General features: G+C 41.3%; 1 protein-coding gene across 3 annotated transcripts in view; it reads left to right on the top strand.

Annotated features, from left to right (window-relative positions):
• Positions 1-18,139, top strand: part of LOC139262950 (A disintegrin and metalloproteinase with thrombospondin motifs 2-like) — a 407,016-nt gene extending 388,877 nt beyond the window's left edge. For all 3 annotated transcript variants that reach the window (XM_070878308.1, XM_070878309.1, XM_070878307.1), the window contains 6 exons: positions 3,840-3,999; positions 5,029-5,161; positions 9,807-10,014; positions 13,209-13,338; positions 14,467-14,571; positions 17,023-18,139. In XM_070878308.1, the coding sequence (XP_070734409.1) occupies positions 3,840-3,999; positions 5,029-5,161; positions 9,807-10,014; positions 13,209-13,338; positions 14,467-14,571; positions 17,023-17,477 (1,191 nt within the window). In that variant the 3' untranslated portion in view covers positions 17,478-18,139. The remainder of the gene's footprint in view (positions 1-3,839; positions 4,000-5,028; positions 5,162-9,806; positions 10,015-13,208; positions 13,339-14,466; positions 14,572-17,022) is intronic.
• The last annotated feature ends 4,397 nt before the right edge of the window (positions 18,140-22,536 follow it).

Here is a 22,536-nt window from a genome sequence, read left to right as displayed (position 1 = left end):
TCATTAAGGAAGAAATAGCGGGACATCTAGATAGGAATAGTGCAATCAAGCAGATGCAACATGGATTCATGAAAGGGAAATCATGTTTAACTAATTTACTGGAATTCTTTGAGGATATAACGAGCATGGTGGATAGAGGTGTACCGATGGATGTGGTGTATTTAGATTTCCAAAAGGCATTCGATAAGGTGCCACACAAAAGGTTACTGCAGAAGATAAAGGTATGCGGAGTCAGAGGAAATGTATTAGCATGGATCGAGAATTGGCTAACTAACAGAAAGCAAAGAGTCGGGATAAATGGGTCCTTTTCAGGTTGGAACTCGGTGGTTAGTGGTCTGCCACAGGGATCGGTGCTGGGACCACAACTGTTTACAATATACATAGATGACCTGGAAGAGGGGACAGAGTGTAGTGTAACAAAATTTGCAGATGACACAAAGATTAGTGGAAAAGCGGATTGTGTAGAGGACACAGAGAAGCTGCAAAGAGATTTAGATAGGTTAAGCGAATGGGCTAAGGTTTGGCAGATGGAATACAATGTCGGAAAATGTGAGGTCATCCACCTTGGAAAGAAAAACAGTAAAAGGGAATATTATTTGAATGGGGAGAAATTACAACATGCTGAGGTGCAGAGGGACCTGGGAGTCCTTGTGCATGAATCCCAAAAAGTTAGTTTGCAGGTGCAGCAGGTAATCAGGAAGGCGAATGGAATGTTGGCCTTCATTGCGAGAGGGATGGAGTACAAAAGCAGGAAGGTCCTGCTGCAACTGTACAGGGTATTGGTGAGGCCGCACCTGGAGTACTGCGTGCAGTTTTGGTCACCTTACTTGAGGACGGATATACTAGCTTTGGAGGAGGGAAAGAGAAGATTCACTCAGCTGATTCCAGAGATGAGGGGGTTACCTTATGATGATAGATTGAGTAGACTGGGTCTTTACTCATTGGAGTTCAGAAGGATGAGGGGTGATCTTATAGAAACATTTAAAATAATGAAAGGGATAGACAAGATAGAGGCAGAGAGGTTGTTTCCACTGGTCGGGGAGACGAGAACTAGGGGGCACAGCCTCAAAATACGGGGGAGCCAATTTAAAACCAAGTTGAGAAGGAATTTCTTCTCCCAGAGGGTTGTGAATCTGTGGAATTCTCTGCCCAAGGAAGCAGTTGAGGCTAGCTCATTGAATGTATTCAAATCACAGATAGATCGATTTTTAACCAATAAGGGACTTAAGGGTTATGGGGAGCGGGCGGGTAAGTGGAGCTGAGTCCACGGCCAGATCAGCCATGATCTTGTTGAATGGCGGAGCAGGCTCGAGGGGCTAGATGGCCTACTCCTGTTCCTAATTCTTATGTTATGATCTTATGTTACCGCCTCTGGTAACTGCTCTTAATAAAGGGCAATTGCAGCCCCCTTATCTTTCCTCCGGGATGGCCTTCATCTTTGCTCCCGCATTTCCAATCAATGCAGCCTTCAGTGTATCTGACACACAACTGGTTTAGTTATCCATCATCATATCTGGCTGTACCATATCAAGTGCTAACCTGCCTCACTCTCCTCTGTCAAAATTGGGCAATACTACAGTATCATCCTGGAGAATAAAGATAATCCCAGGCTTCTTTATTCCAGTACCAACTGTCTCCTGAAACCCATCTCCCCTTCCTGCTACACCCACACATCCAACAACAAGTGCATGGGCTTCTTTGTGCCTAAGGTTGAGACCATACATTCAGCTGCCTCTGCTATTTCCCACTTCTTGTCCTCCAAGCCAACCTCTCCATAAGGCTCCCCCTGTCCTAGCCAATCTCCCGTTCTTCTCTAGTTTCTCTCCTCTTCTCATACTCTATCTGAGCTTAATGATACCCACCTCCTGCTTCCTTGACTCCATTCCCACTAAACTGGCCACCTAATTTCCCTTCCTGGCTCCCATGCCAGCTGATATTGTAAATGATTCCCTCTCCTCAAGAACAGTTCCCTCCATTTTAAAACAACCCCATGCTCAAAAAAACATCCTTGACCTCTCTCCCCTTGCAAATTATTGCCTCATCTCCAACTTCACTTTCCTCTCCAAAATCCTTTAACATGATGTAACCTCCCAAATCCATGCCCATCTTTCCCAGAACTCCATATTTGAATCTCAAACAATTTCTTGTCCGTATCACAGTACTGAATTGACACTAATCAAAGTCACAAGTGACATCCTCTGTGACTGTGACCATGGTGCATATTCCCTCCTCAACCTCATCTATCTCTCTGTATCCTTTGACACAGTTCACCCCACATCACTCTCCTCGAATGTCTCTCCACCATTGCCAGCTCAGTGGGATGGTCTAGCTTTGTTCCACTATTAGCTATCAAATTGTCACCAGAGTAATACCTGGAATAGCTTCTCTTTCTGCTCCTGCACCATTACCTCTGGAGTCACAAACTGTCTTTGCCCCCTCCTCTTTCTCATCTACATGCTGATATTATCTGATGACATGGGCTCAGCTTCCAACAGTGACAATATCCAGTTCTACCTTGCCTCTAGCCTTGGATGAGCTGCAATTTCCTCCAGTAAAACATTGAGAAGGCCAAAACCATCGTCTTCAGCCCCTGCTAAAAAATCCTTACCCGTGCCACACATTCCATCCTCCTCCCTGGCTATTGGCTGAGACTGAACCAGACTGTAAGCAACCTCGACGTCGTATTTGGCCCAGGGCTGAGCTTGCAATCTCATATCCTCTCCATCACAAAGACCGTCTACTTCCACCTCTGTAACATCACCTGCCTTGTTAATCTGCTGCTAAATTCCTCATTCATAGCTTTGTCAACCCCAGGCTCGACTATTCCAATGATCTCCTGGCAGGCATCCCTTCCTCTATAAACGGCAGCTAAACTTTGGTGCCCATTGCCTGTCCAGGACTAGGTCCTGCCCTTGTTCTTGCTGGTCCACATTGGCTCCCAATCCCCCAAAGCTTCTAATTTAAAATTCTCATCCTCATTTTTAAATCTCTTCAGGACCTCCTCCAACCCTTCAACCACCCTCAGAACTCTCCATTCCTCCAACCCTGGCCTCTTGTGTATCCTTCTCTTTCTTTACACCATCATTTGCAGCCATGCCTTCATGTGCCAAGACTTTGTGCTCCACTATTTCCTACCTAGACATCCCTGCTCTAGACCTCTCATTCCTCTTTTAAGACTCTCCTTAAAACCCTCCTAATTAACTGAGCTTTTGGTCACTCCTCTTAATATCTCCTCCTTTGGACCTCCATTTTTTTCTGATCACTGGATGCGTTTTCTATGTTAAAGATGCTATATAAATGTAAATTGTTTTTGTTCTTTACATAGAGGGTATCAGCAGCTGGAATCAGTTACCAGGAAAGCTAGTTAAGGCCAAGTCACTGAGCTCTTGTAAAAAGCAATTAACTCTTGAAATGGTAAAATGATTGGGTTGGTATTCTTGAAGGAAGAATTCAAATGGACTAAAAGGTTTTTGTCTGAACCAATCTTGTGATGCTTATGATATTCTTACTCCTTTATATACAGTTGCTGTGGTATATAATTATTTTATAGTTAATCTTTGCCCATCAATATTGAGCATGTTTCAGCAAACTCATGAGAGCTCCCCCAATAAATCACTTCTCCTTCCATGGAGAGTTCTCAGTTCCACTCAGAGTTTGCATTGCTTGTTGGTGTCCCAATGCATAATGCCCCCATGTCTTTGTTTATTAATGTTATCTTGGAGTTGTTAATGTGCATGTGTACTTCCTGCTACATTGTATATGTGCTTATTTGGAACAATAGAAGTTATGAACAGATAATCATTACTATCACATCTTTGTGCCTTTTAAAAAAAAATTAGATGATGCCTAGTGATGATACCAAATCCTCCCTGACTTATAAGTACACAATTCACGAGGACTACCTGGCCACTATGACTAATGAAGTTTTACAAGAAGACATGGCTACATTTGAATGGGCTTTGAAGAAATGGTCGCAGTGCTCCAAACACTGCGGAGGAGGTAATTCTTAGCTAGAGAATAAACCAGAATGTAGCTTCAGTGAACCAAAAATTGATTATTGGTCTTTATTATTAAATCACAAATATATCGACTTATTACACGTTACAGGAAGGTTAAGGATCAGCACTTAACTGCTCACTTCTTTTGACTGCACTCGATGAGTCACTCGGGTTAATTCTCTTGATACTGAAAGTTGGCTTTCTTTTAGAAAACATGGCAATCTACCTGCACTGAGGCAAAATGTCCCTTTTTGTGCATTCTTTTATGTGTATTTCACCAATTAATGGTGGATGATTTGTAAATAATTGCCTTATGTGGCACTAGTCACAACAACAAACTGTAAACTGTCCTTTATTAAATAAGAAAAAGTACCCATCAACTGGGGAGGGGGTATGATTCCTGATGCAATAGCAAAGCTTATGCTTGATTACTTCTGGTTTATTGGAAATGGTGTTAGATGACCTTGTGGTATTGGACGATCCATCAGTGGTAGTTTAGTATGGAAAGTGCTAGGTGACCACATAGTAGCCCATTGAATGCATACACAATTTAAAATGGCGCAATATTTTACCATTGCTCCTTAATACAGATAAATTGTTCCATAAACTTATAAGCAGTGGTTTACTTTATGCTGAAAAACATGGGAAGAACTGATAACATTTTGAATTGCATACCATGCTTTTAATATCAAAGGACATAAACTGCAGCCCTTTCAAAGCTAAACCTGAAATTCAAATGAACCTGACTTTTCATTACTAGGTATACCACAAAATCAGGAAATGCTAGTGAACTTTAATAGTCATTGTAATAGTAAGATTCAATAAGCTTGTATTATTTGCATCAATGTTATTCCAAGATGAAATAACGCTCTAATATATGATCAATAAACATTTAATCTCAGCAATTGCCAATTTCCCAGCTATTAAAATTATATTTGCATTGACATTTAAACAGGTTTATGCTCAAAATGTCAATAAAAATGAGTTATTTAAGACTTTTATTCTGATGGAGATGATTGATTTTGCTAAGGTGCTCAGTTTACAAGATACGGCTGTCGCAGGAGGGTTGATTCCAAGATGGTTCATCGCAGCTTCTGTGAAGCAAGTAAAAAGCCAAAACCAATCCGTCGAATGTGCAACTTGCAGGAGTGTTCTCAGCCTATGTAAGTGAACAGGAAGAATCAGGTCCTCTGTTCTAATTCTCATCTACATGCTTCCCCACAGCGACATCATCCAAAGACATGGGGGTGAATTTTAACCCCCAAAAATGGGTAGGTTAGGGTTTGGTCAGATCTTAACATTTTTTAAATCTCAAGCCCAACCCCAACCTGCGCACTTCCGGGTTTAAGAGACATGAGACAAAAGGCGGGCAGCCAACCCGCTCCCAAGTAATGGTTTGGCAATTTAAATATTTTAATGAGGCTGGCAGCCTCCGATTTAACCTGAGTTTAACAGTGGCTGACCGGGTTTTCCAGGCCTCGGGAAATGTGGCAGCTGAAGGAGGTGAGGACAGCTTTGGGAAGAAGGCAAGTGCCTTTACAGCACTGCTTGTAGGCCAGGAGAAGCAGGAGTCCTTCCCCCAGCCCCCAAACTCCCCACTATCAATCCCCCTCTCCCACCACCACCACCATACAAAGACTCCCAGTCCTGGATGAGCCACAAATTCTTCTAATTAAAGGCTGAAAAGGTCAAAGCCATTGTCTTCAGCCACTGCCACAAACTCCATTCCCTCGCCACCTATTCCATTGAAAATTCAAAATTAATCTGCAGAAATATATTTCTGTGAGCGAGTGGTTAATCTGTAGAACAGACTCCCTAGGGACATGGTGAAAGCAGTATTGATCCTACATGAAAATATAATAGAAAATAACCATTTGAGACAGGACATGTGGATAATGGAACATGTTTCGTAGCAAAAAGGTGATTTTAGACCTATGGTTAACAAAACTCTCCACCACTGGGGTTTTTGTTGTGTCATTTCTGGGTCTGTTGTAGACTGGTTGATAGAGATCGATTGCTATGATTAGTCAAGAACTCCATTATCACTGTATTATGCGAATAACAGAATGGTAGAAGGCAAACTAGATGAACCTTGGTCCTTTTGTCTAGCAATTGCTATGTTCCTATGTTCCATAGCCCTCCCTGGCCACTGTCTCAAGCTGAAGCAAACTGTTCACAATCTTGGCATCCTATTTGATCCTGAGCAGAACTTCTGACCCCAGAACCTTTCCTGCACAAAGACTACTACTTCACACCTGTCTCCGCCCCACCTCAGCCCATCCCATGCTGAAAAACTTATGCTTTTGTTTCCTCCAGACTTGACTTTCCACTGCTTGCCTGACTTATTGCAGTCTTACCTGAAGCCTTCAATGAACTGAACTAGTTCACAGGGCCTTGTGGCCTAGTTAATGATGCCTTCTGCCTGTTTGTATTCCGCATTAGCAGTCTCGTTACAGCACTGCCTTAATTTTCCTGGAGGCCACTGGCGGGCTCCCACTTTCTGGCAGGGTGCCTGCCAAAAGCACGCATTAAATACCTAATGACCCCTGACCCAGGAAACAAAGCCAGATCATAGTGAGGGTGGTGAACATCTTGCTTTGATCCTGCAGTAGCAGAATGAGAAACATCCTACCCCACCAGTCATATCAATACCACATCATTGCATCACTTACACTGACTACATCAGAGCAAAGACAGAACTTGCATGTATATAGCACTTTTCATATCTTCAGGACATTCTAAAGTACTTCACAGCCAATGAATTACTTTTTGAAGTATAGTCACTGTTTTAAAGTAGGGAAATACAGTAATCATTTTGTGAACAGCAAGGTCTCACAAATAGCGATGAGCAAAAGACCAAATAATCTGCTTTAGTGATGTTGGTTGAGGGATAATTGTTGGTTGAGGGATAATTGTTGGCCAGGATACCTCCCCTGATTTTCTTTGAATAGTGCCATGGAGCAGTAGTGAGAAATGATATTGGCTCAGAAGATCAAGAGATAATAAGGGAAAGAAGTCACTGGTGGGAGTATTCTATAGCCCTACCTAACAGTAGCTACACTATAGGACAGAGTATAAATCAATAAATAATGGAGGCTTGTAAGAAAGGTACAACAATAATCATGGGCGATTTTAATCTTCATATTGATTAGACAAATCAAATTGGCAACAATAGCCTTCAGGAAGAGTTCATTGAGTTTGGGATGGTTTCTTAGAACAATACGTTGTGGAACCAACCAGGAAGAAGACTATTTTAGATCTGGTAATGTGTAATGAGATAGGATTGTGTAATGTGTAATGATCTCATAGTAAAAGATCCTCTTGGGAAGAGTCATCATAGCATGGTGGAGTTCCAAATTCATTTTGAGGGTGAGAAAGCTAGGTTTTAAACTAGTGTCTTGAACTCAAATAAAGGCAATTAAAAGATATGAAGGCAGAATTGGCTAAAGTGGATTGGGAAAATAGATTAAAGGGTAAGACGGTAGAGAAGCAGTGGCAAACATTTAAGGAGTTATTTCATAACTCTCAGCAAAGATATATTCCAGTCAGAAATAAAGACCCTAAGGGAAGGAGAAACTATCCGTGGCTAACTAAGGATGTAAAGGATGGTATCAAATTGAAAACAAAGTCATACAATGTTGCGAAGATTAGTGGAAGGCCAGAAGATTGGGAAATTTTTAGAAACTAGCAAAGGACAACTAAAAATAATAAAGAGACAGAAGTTAGATTATGAGAGTAAACCAGCAAGAAATATAAAACAGACACAAAGAGCTTCAACAGATAAATAAAAAGGAAAAAAGTAACTAAAATAAACGTTGGTCCCTTCGAGGATGAGACTGGGGAATTAATAATGAGAACCAGGAAAATGGCAGAGACTTTGAACAAATATTTTGTATTGGTCTTCACAGTAGAAGACACTAAAAGTATTACAATAATTGATAATCAAGGATCTATTGGGAAGGGGAAACGTAAAACAATCACTATCACTGGAGAAAAAGTACTAGGCAAACTAATAGGACTAAAGCTAGACAAGTCCCCTGGACCTGATGGCCTGCATCCTAGGATCTTAAATGAAGTGGCTGCAGAGATCGTGGATGCATTGGTTGTAATCCACCAAAATTCCCTGGATTCTGGAGAGGTCCTAGCGGATTGGAAAACTGCAAATGTAATGCCCCTATTTAAGAAAGGAGGGAGAAAGAAAGCAGGAAACTACAGACTTGTTAGCCTATCATCGGTCATTGGGAAAATGCATTATTAAGGAGGTAGTAGCAGGGCATTTAGAAAATCATAATACAGTCAGGCAGAGTCAGCATGGCTTTATGAAAAGGAAACCATGTTTGACAAATTTTCTGAAGTTCTTTGAGGATGTAACGAGAAGGGTGGATAAAGGGGAACCAGTATATGTTGTGTATTTGGATTTCCAGAAGGCACTCGATAAGGTGCCACATAAAAGGTTCCTGAGATGAAGAAAGGTTGAGCAGGTTGGGCCTATACTCATTGGAATTTAGAAGAATGAGAGGTGATCTAATTGAAATGTAAAAGATTCTGAGAGGGCTTGACAGGGTAGATGCAGAGAGGATGTTTCCTTTCGTGGGGGAATCTAGAACTAGGGGGGCATAGTTTCAGTATAAGGGGTCGCCCATTTAAAACTGAGATGTGGAGGAATTTCTTCTTTGAGAGGGTCATGAATCTTTGGAATTCTCTACCCAGAGAGCGGTGGAGGCTGGGTCATTGAATATATTTAAGGCGGAGATAGACAGATTTTTGAACGATAAGGGATGTCTGAAAAAGCATTATTGATGGCAGGGGTGAAGGGTTATGTGGAGCGGCCAGGGAAGTTTTGTGGCCAAGATCAGATCAGCCATGATCTTATTGAATGGCAGAGCAGGCTTGAGGGGCCAAATTGCCTACTCCTGCTCCTATTTCTTATGTTCTTATGTTTTACCTGAGATAGCAGATAGGGCCTCGGCTTAATGTGTCCAGGAAAAGGCGCCAGCTTTGAAAGTGCAGCGCTCCCTCACAACTGCACTGAAGTGCAAGCCTAGATTAATTGCTCATTTCTGGAATGGGCCTTTTTAAACCCTCAACTCTCTGTGTCAGAAGCATGAGTGCCACCACTGAGACAAGGCTGACACCTTAAAATGATCCATGACTTTTCTCCCTGTGCAAGCGACAAAAAGGTCTCTCAAACATTTTTCGATGAAGACAGTGCTCCTTTATTTGTATTTCTGACCCTGTAAATGAAGCGGGCTTTAAGATGAAGATGTTGCTCCACAAATTGTCTATTTATGCCTATTCAAAATAAGTGGATTAATTTTGTTTTTTTGAGTTATTCTGTGAATGTTGGTAACCATTTCCTTGTTCAGGAAAGTGAGAATTACCGCAGTGAAATTTTTACTCAATTCTAACAGTTTCATGCTATTGAAATTGGAAAAAAAGTGTATGGAGATCACTTGTACTCATGACCCCTGTACGTCATTCACACTCAAAAGCAATCTTGTAGCCTGGTGGAATATTCTGCCTTTCTTGTATTACTTAAACCGTAGTGTTTTATCACTGGTTCATTTGTTTTACAGTCTTAAAAACTGTGTCGTTATTTATGTAAATAGTGTTACGGGAGTTAAAATTCTACTGAATGCCATTTTAGCTCATTGCTTGATGGACTTGTTTAAAATTCCTATTTTCATAAAGTCATAAAAATAGTACACATCAGAATTTGAATGCCATAATACTAAATCACAACACACAGTGAAGTGTTATGAATACTCTGACTTTTACATGATTAGAACTTGAGTTTGTACTTTACAGATGGATTACAGGGGAATGGGAACCATGCACCAGAACTTGTGGCAAATCCGGATATCAGATCCGTACTGTCCGGTGCGTTCAGCCACTCCATGATGGCACCAATCGTTCAGTGCATAGCAAATACTGCAATGGGGATCGTCCTGAGACCAGAAAACCTTGTAATCGAGAGCTCTGCCCAGCACAATGGAGAATAGGGCCGTGGTCACAGGTATATTAGGGATTTTACTATTTCTTGTTTCTCCTTTAAGATTGCACTGCAAACTCACTGCCCCGTGTATCTGGACAATTGTAATGACCCTGTTCTCCTTGGTTTTGAGTACCACTTGCAAGTCACGCTGATTGTGGGTTGGCACTGAAATTGGTGCAGACCTGCTGGCACAGTGTTGGTAGGAGCAAGACGGTCAATATACCACACACCACTGACCAAAGCAATCCTCTGTTCAGCTCCTGGAACTAACTTTTTAAAAGATTTTAGCTTTTTTTTAAAATTAGGGAGTGAATATGCAGCAATCCCACGTTTTTAGGTCAATAAATCGCGACTGACCTCACCCAATTGAATCCAGTTCCAGACCAGCTGTGGCCCCAAAGCCGATATTGCCAGTGATAGTTTTCGCTCTGTGCTGTTTTTAGCAATGTACATATATTTTTAGCAGAACTTGTTATCCAGCAAGAAATCCAGACTAATTTAATTAACCACTAGTTGCAGTCTCGCCAGCAAGTTCCACTCTGGTACTGAGTGCGTCCCCATTCTGCTGCTGTTTATGTCCTATCTGCGGAGGGCAGTTTCAGACATCGCACTTTATTAGACATGTCCGGCAAGCTCATTATTGTTTATCTGTCAATATACTACTTGCACCCTGCTCAGATTTTTCTAATATCTCCTTATATGATAGTAATCATGTATAATCATTTCCTGGAGTGCGTAAGGGATGGTTTTCTAGACCAATATGTCGAGGAACCAACTAGGGGGGAGGCCATCTTAGACTGGGTGTTGTGTAATGAGAGAGGATTAATTAGCAATCTCATTGTGCGAGGCCCCTTGGGGAAGAGTGACCATAATATGGTGGAATTCTGCATTAGGATGGAGAATGAAACAGTTAATTCAGAGACCATGGTCCAGAACTTAAAGAAGGGTAACTTTGAAGTTATGAGGTGTGAATTGGCTAGGATAGATTGGCGAATGATACTTAAGGGGTTGACTGTGGATGGGCAATGGCAGACATTTAGAGACCGCATGGATGAATTACAACAATTGTACATTCCTGTCTGGCGTAAAAATAAAAAAGGGAAGGTGGCTCAACCGTGGCTATCAAGGGAAATCAGAGATAGTATTAAAGCCAAGGAAGTGGCATACAAATTGGCCAGAAATAGCAGCGAACCCGGGGACTGGGAGAAATTTAGAACTCAGCAGAGGAGGACAAAGGGTTTGATTAGGGCAGGGAAAATGGAATATGAGAAGAAGCTTGCAGGGAACATTAAGGCGGATTGCAAAAGTTTCTATAGGTATGTAAGGAGAAAAAGGTTAGTAAAGACAAACGTAGGTCCCTGCAGTCAGAATCAGGGGAAGTCATAACGGGGAACAAAGAAATGGCAGACCAATTGAACAAGTACTTTGGTTCGGTATTCACTAAGGAGGACACAAACAACCTTCCGGATATAAAAGGGGTCAGAGGGTCTAGTAAGGAGGAGGAACTGAGGGAAATCTTTATTAGTCGGGAAATTGTGTTGGGGAAATTGATGGGATTGAAGGCCGATAAATCCCCAGGGCCTGATGGACTGCATCCCAGAGTACTTAAGGAGGTGGCCTTGGAAATAGCGGATGCATTGACAGTCATTTTCCAACATTCCATTGACTCTGGATCAGTTCCTATTGAGTGGAGGGTAGCCAATGTAACCCCACTTTTTAAAAAAGGAGGGAGAGAGAAAACAGGGAATTATAGACCGGTCAGCCTGACCTCAGTAGTGGGTAAAATGATGGAATCAATTATTAAGGATGTCATATCAGCGCATTTGGAAAATGGTGACATGATAGGTCCAAGTCAGCATGGATTTGTGAAAGGGAAATCATGCTTGACAAATCTTCTGGAATTTTTTGAGGATGTTTCCAGTAAAGTGGACAAAGGAGAACCAGTTGATGTGGTATATTTGGACTTTCAGAAGGCTTTCGACAAGGTCCCACACAAGAGATTAATGTGCAAAGTTAAAGCACATGGGATTGGGGGTAGTGTGCTGACGTGGATTGAGAACTGGTTGTCAGACAGGAAGCAAAGAGTAGGAGTAAATGGGTACTTTTCAGAATGGCAGGCAGTGACTAGTGGGGTACCGCAAGGTTCTGTGCTGGGGCCCCAGCTGTTTACATTGTACATTAATGATTTAGATGAGGGGATTAAATGTAGTATCTCCAAATTTGCGGATGACACTAAGTTGGGTGGCAGTGTGAGCTGCGAGGAGGATGCTATGAGGTTGCAGAGTGACTTGGATAGGTTAGGTGAGTGGGCAAATGAATGGCAGATGAAGTATAAAGTGGATAAATGTGAGGTTATCCACTTTGGTGGTAAAAACAGAGAGACAGACTATTATCTGAATGGTGACAGATTAGGAAAAGGGAAGGTGCAACGAGACCTGGGTGTCATGGTACATCAGTCATTCAAGGTTGGCATGCAGGTACAGCAGGCGGTTAAGAAAGCAAATGGCATGTTGGCCTTCATAGCGAGGGGATTTGAGTACAGGGGCAGGGAGGTGTTGCTACAGTTGTACAGGGCCTTGGTGAGGCCACACCTGGAGTATTGTGTACAGTTTTGGTCTCCTAACTTGAGGAAGGACATTCTTGCTATTGAGGGAGTGCAGCAAAGATTCACCAGACTGATTCCCGGGATGGTGGGACTGACCTATCAAGAAAGACTGGATCAACTGGGCTTGTATTCACTGGAGTTCAGAAGAATGAGAGGGGACCTCATAGAAACGTTTAAAATTCTGACGGGTTTAGACAGGTTAGATGCAGGAAGAATGTTCCCAATGTTGGGGAAGTCCAGAACCAGGGGTCACAGTCTAAGGATAAGGGGTAAGCCATTTAGGACCGAGATGAGGAGAAACTTCTTCACCCAGAGAGTGGTGAACCTGTGGAATTCTCTACCACAGAAAGTAGTTGAGGCCAATTCACTGAATATATTCAAAAGGGAGTTAGATGAAGTCCTTACTACTCAGGGGATCAAGGGGTATGGCGAGAAAACAGGAAGGGGGTACTGAAGTTTCATGTTCAGCCATGAACTCATTGAATGGCGGTGCAGGCTAGAAGGGCTGAATAGCCTGCTCCTGCACCTATTTTCTATGTTTCTATAAATGTTATTGGATTATGGATTTCCTGGTTTCTTTCACAAATGAGCAACTTGTTGTTTTTGCTAGTGTTCTGTAACCTGTAGAAATGGAACGCAGGAGAGACAGGCCGTGTGCCGAACAAGGGACAATATGATTGGCCACTGTAAAGAGGAAAAGCCAGACACCATCCGGATATGTAGAATGCCTTCATGTCACAGTAAGTCACTCAGCTGACAGCTCCGTCCTGCATTCAAGTTACAGTGATCATTTAGTAATTAATGTTCACCTTCAAAAGAATATGGTATCATTTTCTGCTCGTAATCAGGGTAAATTCCACACTCCTGCACTCTCAATGGGGATCCGTGCTCACAGGGAGCATCAGTCAGAGAATCCAGGCTGTACTGTTTCAGCCCTATTTCCCATCCATGCTTCCTTCAATCTGGGAGTAGGGCATAAGGGAATTTACTCCGAAATTGATCAACTCACCGCCCACTGCCGCCGACATTCCTCTGGAAGAAAAGCGCAGTGCCACTTTCGAGGTGGCCTGGAGCGGGCGGGAGGGGAGAACCACCATGAACCACCTGCTAACGTCAGTAGACCGCCGAGTGGCGCAACTGAGCTCCCGCCCGCCAAGCTCCCATGGGAGTCGGCGCCAGAATGGAGGTGGATTGCTGCGAGGTCTGTCCCTAAGGGCAAGTATGAAGAACCTGAAAAAAAGGCTAGCAAATATTTTTTTTCCCACAGTGACTTACCTGCATGGGGTCCCCTGAAGGACTTCTGAAAGTTTTTTTATTTTTTACTGATGATTTTTATTTTCAGCTGTTCGACCCTCCGTGGGTCCAACTCCATCCTCGGCGGCACTTGGGTGGCAAGCGCCTCTGCCACTGAGAATGAAAGCTCCCGCCCGCTGCCGCTCAAATTTGCCGCCCGCCGACCTTTAAGGGACCTCGGCGATGAATATCCCGCCCAAAGTACCGTCCGGTACCATTGGCAGCGCTTTAGGCGGCACTTGGGCGGGCGGAAGCCTTGATCAAAATTGGCCCCTATATCTTATACATCAAAGTTACAAAGTTAAAATTTTTGCATATTTTTAAAAAAATTAGAATGCAACAAGAACTATATGATAAAAACTATTGTTGTGCCTACACATATTGTAGAATCTCTCCAGAAATAACTCTCTAATCAAAATAGTGTTTTTTCTGTTTACTTCGCATTTAAAGTGAAAATAAGTAATGGTGCTGGGATTAGCAACTACTTAAATCGTGAAGTCAAACAAGCGCAGAGTTTTAGTTCATTAGTTCTATATAGTATTTTGGTTCTAATTTCTATGTTCCATTCTTTCTAGAAAACTCTTCTCAGCAGACATCACTCACTTCCTCCAAAGGAAAGTCTTTAATCCAATGGCTCTCGCGTCCAGATCCAGAATATCCTATTCAGAAAGTTTCGACAAGTAAATCCCATTATAACTCTGATCCTGGCTTTAAATGCATGCAGTTTCTCACGTGGATTTTACCCTTCTCCGTGTCCTTTTCTCTACATAGTGCATTTCTCTGATTAGCAACTGCATCATGGTTCTAATTCTTCTACTGGGCCCTGGTGCACAGCCTGTCTCTTCTCTAGAGCTTGTACAGCACTAGTGGTGGAGGTCCAAAGGGATGACTTCACACTTCGATGGAGGATTTCCACAGTACATTGCAGGCCTCTGAATGGGAGCTGTCTCCGGCTTGCTTACTGTTTGATTTGCTTGAAAACAGGCTCTAATGAAACACTGTCTCAGTTTGACAGAAACTGAGACATTTATTGTGAATGTGATCACATCACAATAACATCTCCTCGTGCTAATATTTCCTTCTCTCTAAACCTCTTATACTTTATTTTAGAATTTCCTAGAGTAGTTTGTGCTATGATCTAAATGAATAGTAGCTACAATAATTTCCTTTCTCTCTCACATTTGTTGCTTTCTGAGATAGCTTTCTGCTGCTTGATATTGTGCTGTTGCATTTCACAGTGCAGGGGGTGGATTAATGGCTTGTGCTCTATTTATACGTAGCAGGTGCATGGTTTCATTTTCATCTGTTGCATGTTTGATGATTAAGTTATTTTGTGTGAGTGGACATCAGCTTGCGTGTGGGTGTTAATTGGCTAATGTCGTCAGTCGCCTACGTTTGATTGAGCTAAATTACAATACAGTACCTCGTAAAGTTTCTTTTGTTTAGAAAAATGCCTTACCCAAGGATGAATGTAATAGCTTTTGTTACTACTACAGGAAATAAAACAAGAAACATCATATGTACTGAGCCCGTATTTACTAATACACAGCAACAATAATCACTGCCATGTTTGGCTGTTGATGTAAACAATTCCCAACGTTAGAAATGTAGAAAATGTTTTGCAAGATTGAAAGTTAAAAATTCAACATTTAATTATATTTTGGAAAATAAATGTTAAAACATAAAGTTACTGAAAACATGGGCCTAGAAACAATGCAATTATTTAGTTTGGGAGGGAAAAGTGAAAAGCACTTTGGCCATGTCATTGTCATGTGATCACATAACCAGCTTTTGTTGTGAGTATTTCAGTGGAAGTTTTAGGATGTGTGATAAATCTTATAAACAAGGAGAACTGATGAGCCACAACTATTGCACTGAAAGTGTTATATGTGACATAATTGGTGTTTGTACAGATGTGCTCGACTGTTAATTCTGTTACTTTAAAGTCAGAAAGTTTTAAATAGATTAACCATGTTCAATGGCTACAGACAGTGCAATATGGTACTCAGTAATGTGCACTACATCTGTATGCACTTTGGTTTATCAGGGATAATTTATTGATATTTAGTAAACATTTAATATAACTGTGAGGATGTGCCATTTCAGTTTCTATCGTTCACTTCTAGATTTTTTTGTAAGATTGGTGACAATGTTTACCAAGGTAACTGTGATCTTGTACATTCAGATGCTTTTTCTTACCAATGGAGATCTGGGGACTTGTGTTCCTCCAGTTTGTCATTAGTTTCTGCAAATAAATGAAAACCTATGTCAAGAAATAAAACATTGTCTATTTTTCAATTTTTTTTGTAAAAAAAACCACCAGCCAGTCACTAGAAAATTCCAATATTTTTGCCCTTATTTTCCTTCTTTCTGACTTTGTTGAATGACCTTACACTTGTGCTTTAAACAATTATTCTAACATTGTTGAAGAATATCAATGGGACTTATTAAATAAAAAGGTACCAGTAGCACCATTTACAGAATTAATTTCTAGAAATTACAGAAAAGATTCTAACACATACATTTTGGATTTTAAAGGCATTTTTCTAAGCAAATGGTAGCTGTTCTGTTCTGTTTGGCCTCTGAGGAAACAGATCACAAAATATTGTGAATAAAGCCTGCAGTTCTCACTTTGTACAGCCTAGACAAAATGGGTATAAGAGTTGAGAAGAAAAATATCCACCTCGAAGAAACTAGAATGCCAAGACTGAACAAAGCAGCTCCACAAGCTGTAATCAAAGATTGAAGATGGTTTTAGTTCATCTTAAGAGAATTCAGTGAATTAATTGCAAAATAAAGATCTTTTACAATTTATAAATTCTAAAACAATTTATTCGATAAAAATGCAAGCAAAATCTACAGATCAGCTAAGATATATGATTACAAAACATTAGCATGCATTAAAACAGTTCTAATATGGATAACAAAGACCATTTTAATCTACTTTCTTGTTTAATGTAACTCATTTGTCTTACTATTAAGACCCCTAACTGCTAAAAAAAATTAATAAACCAACTATTTCAGTGAAACCGCTGTTGCACAAATCAGCTCCAAAAAAAATTAAACCTGTTAAATGATGATTTTATATTCTTTACAGTTCTAATTTTCTTTTCATCTTAATATCTTCGCAGAAGCAACTTGTAATGGGGACAAGTCAATCTTTTGCCGTATGGATGTACTTTCCCGGTATTGCTCTATTCCTGGCTACCACAAGCTATGTTGCAAGTACTGCAACTCACTGTCTCAACAGTTTACAAACAAGACCAATGACTCCAAATCCCTGAAGCATGTTAAGCCAACCACACTACCTGAGACCACAAAAAAGCCGAGCGTTGTTACCTCTCACCAAGTAAATGCAACACAAGACAGTGCCGAGAAAAATGCAGTAGGGCTGACGTACAAGCGAGAAAATGGTAACAGTAAAATATCACAACATAAAATTCTAACTTCAAGACGGCCAAATATAGTGAGCAACCACAGACTCCAGTTTCTGCTCGACCAGAAAAGAAAAGCAATGCTGAACAATTCCTCGGACAAAAAAGTTTCCTCTGTAAAGGACAACCGTTTACCTCATGCAGAGATATGAGTTTGGATCATGTGTCAACGGCGAACAAAAGGAACATGTTATAAAGTGCTTCACTCACTATATGACAAAAACTGGACTGGAAATGAACATCAGACGTTAATTTAGCAGTGTTAATGCATTTATAAAGCAAACACTTCTAACTTTAGTAATCTACCTTGTAAAAAGTCAGCATGGGGCATAAGTCTCACAGCTTTGCCAGGCTTCTCTCAGACACACACACACACACACACACACACCTTGATAGTGAATGGTTTTGTTTTACCAGCTGAGGATTCCCTCCACTGACTTCCTCTTCATAGCTCAATGCTGCACTATATTGTACTTAACATAGCATATTTGCACCAAAATCATTTTTTTGTAAATTGCAGTAAACTTCCTGGAAGTATGGTGCTGAACATTCCCATTATACCTACGTACTGTATTAATGGCACATAAGATTTAATTCTCCTAGGGCTTTATTGTATTGAGCAGGGACATTGTCTCTCAGGTTCTAATTCAGCTCCTGGCTGTGAGATTATGTAAAAAAAAAAGGTTACTTGTGGTGTTGTATACAGATAAACATTGCCAGCATATATGCAGGGTTTGCTTTTGGTGCTGCATTCTTAGAAATTCTTAAATTGCAGAATATGTGGTGCTGCATTTCCTATAAACATTCCTCAATCCGAACAAAATGTAAATCATGTAAAATCTGTAAAAATTATTTCTTGAGTTTACACATGGATGGAACCACAGAATAATTAATTTGCACTATTTTCTACCAAATAGCATTATTACAAACCTGTTTTTTTTGATACCAAAGACTATTTGTATAATCTGTAAGGGACTAAAGTAATTCCTGCAGCAAACTATAGCATTTAGCATGAAAGATGGTGGCTGGAAGGCAAGTCCATTGTGATTGTTATAATTAGCATGTTTTTATACAATGTTAAAACTTCAGATTTCAAACCGCCCTGAAACATCTTCGTGGCAGATTTACATTATCTACCATCGCATTTGGCTTCACAGAATTGATAGTATGGTAACCACTTAATCTATTCTAAACTTTTCATAGAAATGCTTCTATGAAACCGACACTTAAGCTTCCAACTTTTGTGCCAAGAGAAATAAAATGTAGAATTTGCTACTATGGATGTTTGAGTGGCCCAGCAGTCTGTGCGGCCCCCGGCCTGCGAGCACCATCGGAGCAGGCCGGGGAGCGGAAGGAGCAGTGTGGCAGCATACCACTCCAGCAAGCAGCACGTGCTGGAGCAGGAGAGCAACGGCAGTGAGAAGGGATGTCACCAAAGTCCAGGTCGGTGATTGGAGCATGGGCAGATACAGCAGGAGCGGAGAGGTCGGGGCGAAGGAGCGGCGAGAGATTGTAGAGGGACATGATCGGGGCCCAGGAGAGGCGTGAGTTCGGGGCCCAGAAGAGGCGAGGGCCCAGGGGCAGCACGGGCCAGCCCACACTGCGATATGTGGGTGCACTACATCTATGCAGCAGAGCTGGTCTCCAGTCGTCTTGGTTAATCCTTGTTACTGGACCAAGACCTAGCTCTGTCAAGCCCGTGTGGTGGCTGGTGTGCAACGGTCACCACACATTTCAAAAAATCCACGCACAGGCATGTTCCACCCTTCAAGATTTAGTTCGGGACCTGGAATTTTAGGTCCTTCATTGAAACACCTGTGAACTTTTTGACGTGGTAGCAAGTCATCCTCGATTTGAGGGACTGCCTATGATGGTCTAACCTTTTGAAAGGAAACTAAACTCCAGTACTTAATGTGTTATTCTCATTACAGAATTCATTTTACATCTTTTATAAATTACTGTGAAAGTCTCTCATGGTCAGAACACGTTTCTCACCTGTTTAGGTCACCTGGTTACCATACCTTCCATAAGTTACATGCCCTGTAAAATCTGTCCTGGTCAGTCACATCTTCGCAATGTTTCCACCTCTAAATCCAGGGCAAGAAGTTTCATAACAAAATGGTAATTATAATATAAGGAAGCAGCAAATCATGTAATCACAGACTCCTCGTTGCTGTGTTAAACACATAGTATTTTAATAAGAATTATGCCATGTGTGGATTTACAGGATTGTGACCATGTGGACACGACATTTAACTATCATTCTTACAAAAACAAATGTCGTAGCAAAATAAAAATGATGAGTGCAGGTCGTCAGCATCTGAAAAGAGAAAGCTAAGTTCATGACCCAAATGTCCCAGGAACCCTGCCTGCTGCCAGCGTGTATTGGGAGATCATGAGCACCATGTCAGGAATTTTATGATAAGGACATGGTGAGCAAGGGTCTCACAACATTTGGGCCAGTGATTCAGATGGAACCCTACATCAGAACATGAGTCCCGCTTGAAATGTAAACCTATTTTGGTCTTTGATTTGTGCGTAATATGCTTGTGCCAGATGTAGTCTAAAGTGCTTTTTTATAGTACAAAACAACATGAATGTCAGATTACCCCAGAAAAACAGAAACTCCTCACAAATCAACGCCATCTTCAGGCAGGCTCTAAAACTGAAAGCAATCCTCATCACTCCCACTAAAATTCATTGCTCTAATTAATTGCTGCTTTCAGTTTCACAAAATACTGATTCTGACTAGTTTACAAGTTACATACTTGGTAATATTTTTCTTAAACCTTGTCTAGGCTTGTTATTCCCAATTGAAAACAAATGTGACAAAATATGTGCTTCACTTCATTAAACATCAATTATTCTGTTAAATACTGAATGCAGACATTGTACTTTAAAATGTAAAAGTGGTTTATAAGTTGTGATCTAATGCTTTATCTTGCTTCATGGCATATGCTAATTTTCTTCATTAAGTAGTAGCTTTACTGGGCTTATCACTGTATGTATGAATAACATCACCTGCACCAATTACATTTGCAATTACTACAGCAGCTCCACGGAAGAGTCTCTTTTGTACATTATTTGTATATAAGAGTTAGAACCTTTATTTTTAATATTTATTAAACTTGGAACATTTGTGGCATTTTGCTCCTTTTGTCTCAGAGCTGTAACTGATTTGTGAATGTTCCTTCTCGATGTTACAGTGTCTGTCATTTATTTGGTATTTCATTCTAGACAGCATCTTGATTATCGGAGTTTGTTGGAATTGAAGAACACGCAGCGAGTGGTGTGTGTGATCTAAGAAAATCGTGCAGGTGAGTACGAGAAATGTTTCCTTCAAAATAAATGTAGCTGGTTTGCTGCAGGAAGCGTAGTATAAATCACAGCATTTATCCATTTTGAACTGGGAGATGAGGAGAGGTCTAAATAACAATAAATAACTGAAGTACTTTGGGTTGATTAGTAAAGATGGTGCAGTCTCCTGCAATACCCTGTGTCACCAGGAGAAGTTGCTGAGCAGAGTCCAGCTGCTTCCCCAGATAGAGACTGTTCCTAATTTCAGGGCTGGGCCATCACATGTCATCAGGAGAAGGCAATGGGCAGAGTCTACCTGCACCTCACAGGAACAGAGACAAAACTGGTGCCGAAGTCACGTTGTCAGGTCTCAGTTGGTCATTGGCAGAGGGTGGGCAGCAGTGCACCGGCAATTGTCTATTTACTCAGTCAGGAAATGACCTGTGGTTTCTGATCAGGGTGCAGGGCCTGACTCAGAGGTGGGAAAATCGTGAAAAAGTGGAGGGGTTGGTGAAGTATATTCTGAATGTCAAGATCAAATAACAGTGGAGCCCTGCTGGATGTGGGCAGCTAGGTTGCACACAAACAGTGACTGCATGCCAGACTTGCACAGCAGAGAGCTGACTGTACATTATTTTAATAGAAACAGGGAGGGACAAACTTTATGTGGAAATGGCATTCAGAAAGGGTTGCAAAAAACAGATTTTATTGAACATTTAACAATCCAGTAAACCACTTGAATAAACTTATGTTCTCTAAATAAAGATTGAACTTCTCAAGAACTAATCATTTCTGGAGCCAACAGTAGCTTACGCAATAGTGTACTCAATACTTAGCAATTCTATTTGATGCAGAGGGTTATTTTTCAGATCATTCTCTAAGGAGTGTCCTGGAAACAAAATGGAAAGTTAGCCTATAAATGGAAGGTGGATCTTTAGAATGTAGACATAATTGCAGACAAAAAATATGAACACATTAGAAAATAGAACAGGAATTTTCATTAACTAATCACACTGATTGTGACTTTTTGTAAATCTAAGTCAGAATTGTCATTTATTATTCTTTAGTGTCCTGTTCAACCAAAAGTTGAGCTCTGACCTCTCCATTACAAATGCCATCTACTTCCACCTCTAACATCGCCCTTCTCTGCCCCTTCCAAGGCCAATGCTGACACCCTCTGTCACCTCCAGACTCAAATATTCCAATGCTCTGCTGGCCAGCCTCCAAACCTCGACCCTCTGTAAACTTCAGCTCATTCAAAACTCTGCTTCCCATATCCTATCCTGCACCAAGTCGTACTCACCCATTACTCCTGTACTTGCTTCCCTACATTGGCTCCTCGTTCTCTGTCATAAGATTAAAATTCTTATCCTTGTGTTTAAATCCCTCAATGCCACTCCGCACCTCTAACCTCCTCTGGCCCTACAACCGCCTCCTACCACCTTCGGTGCATCCCGTTTTTCTGACTCTGGCGCATTCCCCGCTGTCCCAACCCCCGCCACCCCGCCAATTGGATCCATGCCTTCAATCGCCTCGGTCCTGCTGTCTGCCATTGCCTCCCTAAATCTCTCCACCTTCCTTAAAACATACCTCTTTGACTAAGTTTTTGATCACCATATTATGTCTGTAATGTACTTATGAATGACTCCACAAGGCAATGTGTTGTACTCAAACTGTAGTGACCTTGATCCTTTATTCCAAACTCCAGAGTGAGGCAGCCGCATGGTGGCTCCCCTTTTATACAGCTCCTGCCACCAGGGCAGGAAACCCCAGTCTCCACCAGTTGCATCCTCTAGTGATGCCAGCATCGTATATACACAGCGTAAACCTTATTGATAGTACATCAGGTAAACAAGTCTCCATCTTATGCAACTATACAATGACTACACAGAGAGTATATCTATCATCTGTGTA

The sequence above is a fragment of the Pristiophorus japonicus genome, chromosome 4, assembly GCF_044704955.1.
Source record: "Pristiophorus japonicus isolate sPriJap1 chromosome 4, sPriJap1.hap1, whole genome shotgun sequence".
Lineage (NCBI taxonomy): Eukaryota > Metazoa > Chordata > Chondrichthyes > Pristiophoridae > Pristiophorus > Pristiophorus japonicus.
The sequence above is the reverse complement of the archived record's forward strand: the minus strand, read 5'-3'. Positions and strand labels throughout refer to the sequence as shown.